The sequence below is a fragment of the Triticum aestivum genome, chromosome 5B, assembly GCF_018294505.1.
Source record: "Triticum aestivum cultivar Chinese Spring chromosome 5B, IWGSC CS RefSeq v2.1, whole genome shotgun sequence".
Lineage (NCBI taxonomy): Eukaryota > Viridiplantae > Streptophyta > Magnoliopsida > Poales > Poaceae > Triticum > Triticum aestivum.
In genome coordinates, this window is record NC_057807.1 from 403,514,428 (window position 1) to 403,523,768 (window position 9,341).

At 44.1% G+C, this 9,341-nt stretch overlaps 1 protein-coding gene and 1 long non-coding RNA gene across 9 annotated transcripts; one reads left to right on the forward strand and one right to left on the reverse strand.

Annotated features, from left to right (window-relative positions):
• On the reverse strand, positions 1 to 9,077 carry LOC123112114 (uncharacterized). 8 transcript variants are annotated; one of them, XR_006455137.1, is made up of 7 exons: positions 8,399 to 9,077; positions 8,221 to 8,289; positions 3,587 to 3,725; positions 3,146 to 3,486; positions 2,283 to 3,078; positions 1,957 to 2,022; positions 1 to 882 (listed from the first exon to the last, which is right to left on the reverse strand). It is a non-coding gene; the product is annotated as an uncharacterized lncRNA (long non-coding RNA). The 8 variants fall into 8 exon arrangements; XR_006455134.1 differs by lacking the exons at positions 1 to 882; positions 1,957 to 2,022 and adding an exon at positions 3,995 to 4,175 and having other exon boundaries at positions 2,441 to 3,078; positions 3,146 to 3,291; positions 3,383 to 3,486; XR_006455136.1 differs by lacking the exon at positions 1,957 to 2,022.
• Positions 5,508 to 7,685, forward strand: LOC123112113 (uncharacterized). Its single transcript, XM_044533036.1, has 2 exons — positions 5,508 to 7,087; positions 7,174 to 7,685. Exons 1-2 carry the CDS (start codon positions 5,595 to 5,597, stop codon positions 7,439 to 7,441), a joined length of 1,761 nt encoding a protein of 586 aa, XP_044388971.1. The 5' UTR covers positions 5,508 to 5,594; the 3' UTR covers positions 7,442 to 7,685.
• Positions 9,078 to 9,341: the final 264 nt, after the last annotated feature.

The window sequence follows — 9,341 nt, forward strand, 5'->3', positions numbered from 1 at the left end:
TAGATAGAAAACTTAATAACATAACATAGGCCAACAAGCCCAGAGCACGATCATATAGTTCAATTACAACTTAATAACATAACATAGATTCAAAAAAAGAAAAAAAGATAGAGGGTTCTAAACCCTAGACATCGGCTTCTCCACCTCGCTCCTCCGGGTGCCCTTCACTGCTCCTTCGGCGTGTTGTCAATGTGGTACGGCAGAGTGTGCGTGTGCGACGCGGTGGGGAAGATGTTGCTGTACTCTGTGAGGATGTTGTGGGTGATGAAAGCGATGAACTTGCAACCACACCAAAACACGCGCCCGAGAAGGTAGAAGGCATCGAAGGGGTTGGTGAAGCGGGCACAGATAGCAACCACCACCCCGTTTTGGATGACCTCCTCGACGCGGAACATCCTTGGAGATCCACGTGGGAGGTGGCGGTAGCCGGACGTGAGGAAGAACTCGGCGAAGCCCCTTGCGGTCCTCCACCTTGATATCGCCCACACACGTAGTGTACGCTCAACATACACGCCGGCAGTATAGAGCCTCTCCGACGCGGTGGGTGGGAAGCGGTAGGTTGGTCCAGTGTACTGCATGGCTTAGGGGTGTGAAGAAGGAGAAGGGGTCAAAGAACAAGAAGGGCAAATGGCAAAGGATGGGAGATAGATGAGGGATGTGAGAGGAGGAAGAAGATGATGTGTGGCTTAAATAGCCGTAGTGCGACGTGTTATTTCGCCGTGGCAGTAATGGGGACAAATGTAAACTAGCTCGTTTGCACACCCATCGCGGCATCAGGAACTCAATCTCTTTAGGTTTCTGAATCTAATTAGTGTGTCTATTTGTTGGAAGAAATTCAGGACTTATTCAGACATTCGCATACATCATCAAATCCCGCAGAGCCTACAAGTGCAGATAAAGATGCATTTAGAAGCAAACCAATAAAAGCATGTCTACACAAGAATTGATGAAATGTCTTGTAACAAAAGCAGATCAAAAGTACAGCCAATAAACATACAGGCAGTAACACACTCTTGTTGCTTTATCCAAAATAATGTTTCAGAAGGAAACATGAGTTGCAGAGTTTTTATATTTATTGTCTGAAAATGATCAGTAAACTGCTAAAAGAAATAAAGCATGAATGCCAACTGAACATGTGTAAACTTCATTAATTTATAAGCAGAACACAATCATAGTTAACTTAGGAACTAAACATTGCAACCGCAACAGATTGCCCCACAAACATGATATCCTAACTGGGTCCTACAACACATTGGACAATGAGCACAGTATGTGATTGTGATTTATGATTATACTCCCTCTGTTCCTAAATATAAGCCACTTTAGAGATTTCAATACGGACTACTTACAAATGTATTTAGACATATTTTAGAATGTAGATTCATTCATTTTGCTTTGTATGTAGTCCATGTTGGAATATCTAAAAAGGTTTATATTTAGAAACGAAGGGAGTATTACGCAAGTGCACTGAATGTTGTTCTAGGCAGTGTACTTCCTAGACTACTCTGAAAATTGGACATACCTAAGTCTGGATGGTACAGATAAATCTCTGTCCGTGCCATCTTCTACTCCCTCCATTTCTAAATATAAGTCTTTTTAGAGATTTCAATGCGGACTACATACGAATGTATATAGACGTACTTTAGAGTGTGGATTCAATCATTTTGCTCCGTATGTATTCCGTTGTGAAATCTCTAGAAAGACTTATATTTAGGTACGGGGGAGTATATTACTACCAAGAAAAGGAAGAACATGTATAGCTGTCTCAGTTGGATTTTCAACATCAGGATTATGACCATACTCTACAGAGATGCATTATTTTGTTCCTCCTATAGTTATGTGAATGTTGTGTCCGTTGATTGGCCCATACTGTTAAAATCTCCATCTATAGTTCATGCTCAATAGACACATTTCACATCACAATCAAAACAAAGGGGAAAGCAGTTAGAAAACCACCGCATCATGCAAGCTCCTTTTTTGGATGTAGCGAGATCAGACACTCCATTATGTAGGAAGTGGTACCTTAAAATATAATGTTAAGTTAAATATCAAGTGAATATTAGTAAGGAATAACCATTTGGACCATCGTCGGCCAACAACAACTACATAATTATATATTAGTTCACCCATCTAATTTGCTCCACAACATTTTTCAGTTTTTGCACTCTCTAGCAAAGGGCGCATGTAACTGAATAAACAGTTTTGCATAATAATAAAAACAGAAATGATATAGGATACTACATTTGAACTACAAAGAACCCATAGAAATAAGCGACAGATACCTGTAGATATAGAGGAGGTGGATCTGTGAGATGGATGTGTCATACGAACAACCTTTCACAGGCCGTGAATTGCATGCATCTCTTGCAATTTGTTCATATACAGGAAAGGCTACTAAGAATCCCACGACAGGGTTAGGAAAAAACAAATAAAGAGATCCTCAATGTCAAAGAGCTTCATACATAATGCCACATGAAGTGAACAAAATGTAACCAGGAGGTGCCAGCTTGTCCACATGGTGGCTACATAATAAAGAATAAGGTTGAGTTAAATTCCAGGGTAAACATACCTACTTTTGTTTTACTAACATGTTTAGAACTACTACTCTTGAGTACAATGCAAGATCACCCTAGCTCCTTATCATCGACATAATCATTCCAGTAAGTCACCCTGGCTGAGTGGTTGCCCTTGAAATAATCCGGTACAAATCATTACTGAGAGCTCAATTATCCACCATTAGTTCACCAGAAAAAACATCCAGCTAAATGAGGCTAATGATCATTCTTCAGAAGCAGCTTGCAGAATACTATCATTGCTCCTTGAACAATAAGCATTTAGCAGGAAAATTCAAATGTTCAACATGGATTACCTGGTTGGACTGGAACGGGGGATTGTGTACCCTTGCTCTCCCCTTTTCAGTGCTTCAAGCCTTCAATGGCAATAGAGGAGGCAGGGATGGAGCCAACTTCCCTGTGTGCTCCTCCTCGTCACTCCTCGTCACTGGCTCTTGGATGAGCCATCGTCCCCTTGCTCTCCTCGTCCACGCGCTAGCCACTGCCACGCAACCTACCAGACCACCTACCGCAGTAAAGGTAGAAAATCAATCTGGTGATAATTACAGTGGACAGTGCATCAAAATACCAACCTAAACTTCTCCCTGAAGAAAAGAGTATCCAGCATGACAGTGTAGGGAATAATGGATTTGTCATCTAGACGTAAAGAGCATTTTTGGCATGAACTTGGTGTTTTGTAAGGTCGGACATGGCGCCCATCATCATGGCAGAGGAGGCACTGCACCAACAAGAAAAGCAACATGGTGCCATTGTTTCAAAGCATACATGATGATGTATGAGATGGAGAAACAAGATATAAAACAATGAACCTGCATGAAAATGGTGATAATGCTAGTGATCAGTTCACACTGGAAAGACCGATTGTATGTGCCCTTCTCTATTTGATATTAATATTCACCACCACTGAATCTCTCTACATAATAAAAAAGACAATACATGCCCTTTTCATGCCAGACAAATATAAGAACTATAATTACATCATAAGGTAGCTATTGCAGTTTGTGGCAAGCTACCTGGTCTTCCCTCGTCGGGGCATGATTGTCAGCACAAAGCTCAGCACACACTCCCATGGAACAATCACCGTATACATCCCAAAGGTCACCCTTAAGCATGCCATGAGCGAGGCTGTGGTGTCCAAAACGAGATCCTTTTCTATATTTCATTGCACAAATCAGCAAGTCGGCACGAAAAAGTAAACAACCATACATTAACAGAGAACCGTAAACATGTTAATAAATAATTAATGCATGAAGCAACATGAAAGTGCAGAAAAGGCAATCTACTCTTAAGGTCTGACACACAAAATTTTAACAGATATTTTGGCATTGTATTCTTCCTAGTATGCTTAGTGTATGCAAGAAAATGATCATACTTCAGTTATACATTACACAAAGGTAGACCCAGAAGAACACTTGGCTGACCTAGCTTCAGCAATGTATTTCAGAGCAATTTAGCATTGTATTCTTCCTAGTGCTTCAGATCAGGAAGAAGGAACAACAGACGGTGCCCAAGGAAGTGACCATTTCTGACTTCCCCGTCTTCCTCGGCATTGACCCATGATCATAAGAGAATTATAGCCTTACTGAATTAACTTCTATTTCCCTGGAAACCTACCAAAAAATTAATTCGGGAAACATTGAATGGCCATGCTGCATTTTCTCAAGTAATCCTACAGACCAACAAGAAAGGGAGAATTGATTTTAACCCCCCCTGCACGCTCCACTTTGATCTTGTACCCCCATGTTCGTGCGACTCGCTCTGAGCCCCCCTGTTCCGACTCGTTCTTTGCTGATTGCCCCCTTCTTGTTGTTATGCGTTCAGTTTGCTACTAATGAAAGAAAAACTGGTCTGGTAATATTTCTATTTGACGAAACTGCCCTCAATACCCCCAACACGCTAGATAAAAAAACCCTCACGCGAGACAGGGCCACCAGTTCGCTCGCTCGTTCCAGCTCTCCACCCAGCCGCCTATTCGCTCTCGCCCCGCCGCCGCCCCTGCTGCTCCGCCGTCGCCCTGCTGCTCCGCCGTCGCCCTTGCTGCTCCGCCGCCCTCCATTGCTGCCCCAAGGTAAGGCAAGCTTCCCCCTTCCCTTTTCCATGGAGTTGGTGTAGTTCCCCTTGTACGGACGTCTAAATCTTAGAAACCCTAGGTACTGAGGGAGATGGGGATTTGAGTGAGAGGGGTTGGATCGGCAAAGGGGTGTGATGGATCTGAAAAGGTAACATCATATTCCCTTGTTTTGGTTTGATGTATGCATGACTTTTTGTGTGAAATTTCTGATTTTTTTGTCTATATTGAATAGGATCGATGCAATGTCTGTGCATGATTCTAATCAATCCAGTGTGACAAACCTAACCACGGGGATGGTCTCGTGCAATGAAGTAGAAACCGTTGGTACCATTGTCGATTGGTCAAGTCTTGTGATCGAACCTGAAAATGATGGGGATGAAAAGGGGATTCCGGATGAAAAGCCGGCGGACGAGAAAGCCATGTTTGCTCTGTTGGGTTTGAAAACAGAGGAGGGCGAGGGAAAAACTAACCTTGGTCCTGTTGTCACTCCTACTCCTGATTATGACTTGGATGATGTCAAAGGGGCAGCTATTGCTGTTGATGATAATGCTCCAGAGGAGCCACTTATTGCGTGGGATGAACGAAAACCAAAGATGGATATAGGGACCCCTTATCCTGATATGGCTGCGTTTAGAAAGGCTATAAAACAGTTCGCTATCAATGGAGAGTTCGAATATGGCACTAAAAAAAATGAGCCGGCAAGGTTTCGGGCTTTTTGTAAAGGTCAATCCATGATAGGCCAACCTTGCAAATGGTCCTTAACTGCTAGTTGGCAGAGAGACAAAAATTGTGTGATGGTAATAATTTTTGTTTCTTTGGAAAGTTCGAATATTACTTTGTTTCTTTGCTTGTCATTGTAATGATCTTTCGATTTGAATCATTCTTTGTTGTAGGTTGTGAAGCATCAAACAGAACATATTTGTAGTTCAACGAGTGGAAAAGTGACTAGAATGACAAGTCAATCTTGGGTGGCTGACAAGGCAGCAACTATGCTTAAGAAAGATCCAACCATTGGTGCTGTGAAGATACTTAAAGAGTTACAGGAAGAGCATCATGTCACACTTGACTATAACACAGTGTGGAAAGGCAAACAAAAGGCAGCAACCAGCTTGTATGGGAGTTGGGAAGAAAGTTTCAGGATGTTGTACAACTACAAGGCCGAGATAGAATTGAGGTCTCCAGGGAGTATTGTAGAGATTGATACAACCACAAGTGAAGGTGAAGTACATTTCAGCAAGCTATTTATTGCTTTCAAGCCATGCATAGATGGGTTTCTGAATGGATGTAGGCCATATATCAGCATAGACTCAACTCACTTAAATGGCAAGTGGAAAGGTCAGCTAGCTGTAGTCACTGCTTTGGACGGTCACAATTGGATGTTCCCGGTGGCGTATGGCTTTATTGAGTCTGAAAATGGAGAAAATTGGGCTTGGTTCATGAATCAAGTGAAGAAGGCAATAGGGGACCCTCCAGTACTGGCTGTTTGTACGGATGCTTGCAAGGGTCTTGAAAATGCTGTTAAAAAGGTTTTCCCTCAAGCTGAGCAGCGTGAGTGCTTTAGGCATATGTGGCATAATTTTCAGAAATATTTTCATGGTGATGTGTTTGGACGGTTGTGGCCTGCTGCTAGGGCATATAGGGCGGAAGAATATCAACATCACATGACAAAGGTGTTTGAGGCATCTGAGAAAGCGTATCCTTACCTTAGGGATTACCATAATCTGTTATGGATGAGGTGCATGTTCAATCCTGACATCAAGTGTGACTACATAAATAACAATCTTGCTGAGTGCTTTAATTCTTGGGTGCGAGAAATCAAGGACTTGCCGATTGTTCAGCTAGCTGATAAGATTAGAGAGATGATTATGGACCTATTTAGAAAGAGGAGAATGATTGGAGAGAAATTGGTAGGGAAAATACTGCCATTTGTCATACACCAATTAAATGCAAAGACTCGAGGACTAGGACATCTCAAGGCTAAAGCATCAGCTGATTGGAGTGGAGAAGTGAAAAATGATAACAAAGGGGATGAAAGACATGTCGTCAAAACACTCACACATGAGTGTACATGTCTGCAATGGCAGCACACAGGCAAGCCTTGTGACCATGCACTAGCCTTCATAAATGTTTTGCAAGCTCGCAACTTTGTGAACATGGAGGATTATGTGCACGAGTACTACTCAGTTAGCAGATTCAGGGCAGCATATGAAGGTGTAATTGAGCCCCTTACGGACAAGAATCAGTGGCCACATGTTGATACAGGCTTTGTGTTGCGTCCACCAATTCCAAAAGGCAAGAAAAAAGGTGCTGGAAGAACAAGAAAACAGAGGATGAAGAGTTGGTGGGAAGGTGGATCAAGGAAGGGATCATTGAACAAATGCAACAAATGCGGGGACGTAGGACATAGAGAAGCCGGCTGTCCTCAAAATGGAACAAAGAAACGGTACAAACTAATACTTGTTGCTGTTTTCTACCTATAACACCATGATTCTTTAACATGAAAATATCTCTAATTGCTTCTTTTTGTAGGAAAAGTATGGGGAAAAAGAATCCATCTCCATGGTTTGATGTCTCAGTTAGCAATGTGATTCCATCTACACCAACCAAGAGCAAGAATGTCGCCACTTGTAGCAGTCCTGGAGCTGTGACAAGAAGCCAAGCGGCATCTCAAGCTAGTCCTGGAGCTGTCACAAGGAGCCAAGCAACATCTGAAGCTGCTACTCCACCACCAAAGTCTCCAGCAAAAGGAAAGAAGAAGAAAATGACTCCAAAGAGGAAGAAATTAAGCGATCTGTGATGAACTTGTGTTATTGCTATGTGTGAGGTGCAGACTCACTTTATTGTTCTGTATGTGAGGTGCAAACTCTCCTTTTGGTCCTGTGTAAGTGAGGCAGAGACTCACTATTATTCTGCTATGTGTGTGAGGTAGAGACTCACTTTAATTCTGCTGTGTAAGTGAGGTGGAGACTCACCTTTATTTGTTGTCATGCAGTTCTGTAGAACCTTGCTGAACTTATTATATATGCTATCATGGAATCATTGTGAGACTATATTATTTGTATTCTGTTCGTTTGAAAGGCTACATATACAGCAAAATTGAACTTCTTTTTTTTCTGTGAGAAACATAGCACAGTTGAAGCAAATCCTGTCATTTGAGAAAAAAATTGTGGCTGGGACGTTCAGACTAGGTAAAGAGATCTTTTTAAACTGAAGGGTACTTCTGTCCATTCTTATTTCTATTTGATGATTAGATACTAACAAATGTGTTAAACAGGCAAAAGGGGGTTATTAGCAACCACTGGACGGCCCAGGGGGGGCTCAGAGCGAGTCGCACGAACATGGGGGTACAAGATCAAAGTGGAGCGCCCAGGGGGGGTTAAAAATCAATTCTCCCAACAAGAAATACTTGCTCACATCCGGCCCACAGGCAAGCACAAAATATAAGGCACATGAGACCGAACATCACATGACAACCGGTCGTATCCAGAATATATTTGAACGATTAGTAGGCTCGCGAACATGCTAGCACATACAGGAAGCACGACAGGAAGTTAGACACAGGCGAGAGCAACAAACCTTGACGAGCAACACGGAGACGAAGCAACGAACAGAATGGAGACGCAATAATGGGCCAGATCATACAACCTGTGAAATATAGAAATGAATCCGTCAGTACACGACCACGGCAGGCAATGATGAAGATGCAAGCAAGAAACACTCAATGTTCAGAGAAGCAAAAGAAAAAACGATTTACCAGATTTGGGAAGGAGAAACACTCAAGCCAAACAGCAGGACGAGCGAGGAAAATAGCTACTCCTAGAAGCGAAGGGGGGAAGGGCACGATGGTGGTCAAGAGCAGGAGAGGAGGAGAGATGCGAATGGCCGGCCCCAGACCGTGTTCATCTCCCATCTACCATTGCAGCTCCCTCTCCTCTTTCCTCTGTATTTCTCCCTCCTCTCGTTCTATCTTTCCCTCATCTGCTCTCTCTCCAGCAAGTACAGGCTCATGGCGCTGGATCGAATCGAGCACCCCAGCCGTCCCCCTTTGCCCGCAGGTCACCGCCGCTGCCGGAGACGCTCACCGCCGCGTTGCACGCCTCGGATTTGGATCCTCTACTCCTCCACCTTCTAGCGAGAAGACCCTGGCGGCTTGTTGCATCCTCCCCGTTGGCTTCCTGCCCAGAGGCTCGCCAACGGGCGTCCCCTGGCTCGTGATGGCGGCCGTCCCTTGACCACTTGCGCAGCGGCTTCCTCGTGGTGGCGTGGTCGTTGGACAGAGAGGAGCGAGGCGGAACAGCGGCGGCGGCGGCTGACGAAGAAGGACGGAGGAGGAGGGAGTGCGGCGCTGCGGGGCGTGGGAAGCTAGGGTTTGTGTGGTGGGGCCGTGGGACGCAGTGCGGCGCGCGCGGGGCTGTCTGGCGAATCCCTCTCGCACACGAGCGCGGCTGACCCAGCCAATACGAGGGCGAGACGAGCCCACCCGTCATTGTGCGGGAAAAACAACTGCAGGGTAAAAACAAGATTTACCAGAAGGTGAAGATCTGACGGCTCAGCCACAAAACGAGGACGATCTAATGGCTAGGAAGGCAGCAAATCGGGGGATCACCGAGGAGCCAAATTGGCTAGCAACCTTATAGATTAGAATTAAAGAAATTAAAAAATTCACCCAAGCTTGATTTCAAAGTGAATAAGAAGGA

Excerpts from the sequence above, each read along its gene's own strand:
- LOC123112113 (XM_044533036.1), top strand. The coding sequence starts at position 5,595 with ATGACAAGTCAATCTTGGGTGGCTGACAAGGCAGCAACTATGCTTAAG. Across the intron at positions 7,088-7,173 it reads CAAAATGGAACAAAGAAACG|GAAAAGTATGGGGAAAAAGA; the intron begins GTACAAACTAAT and ends TTCTTTTTGTAG.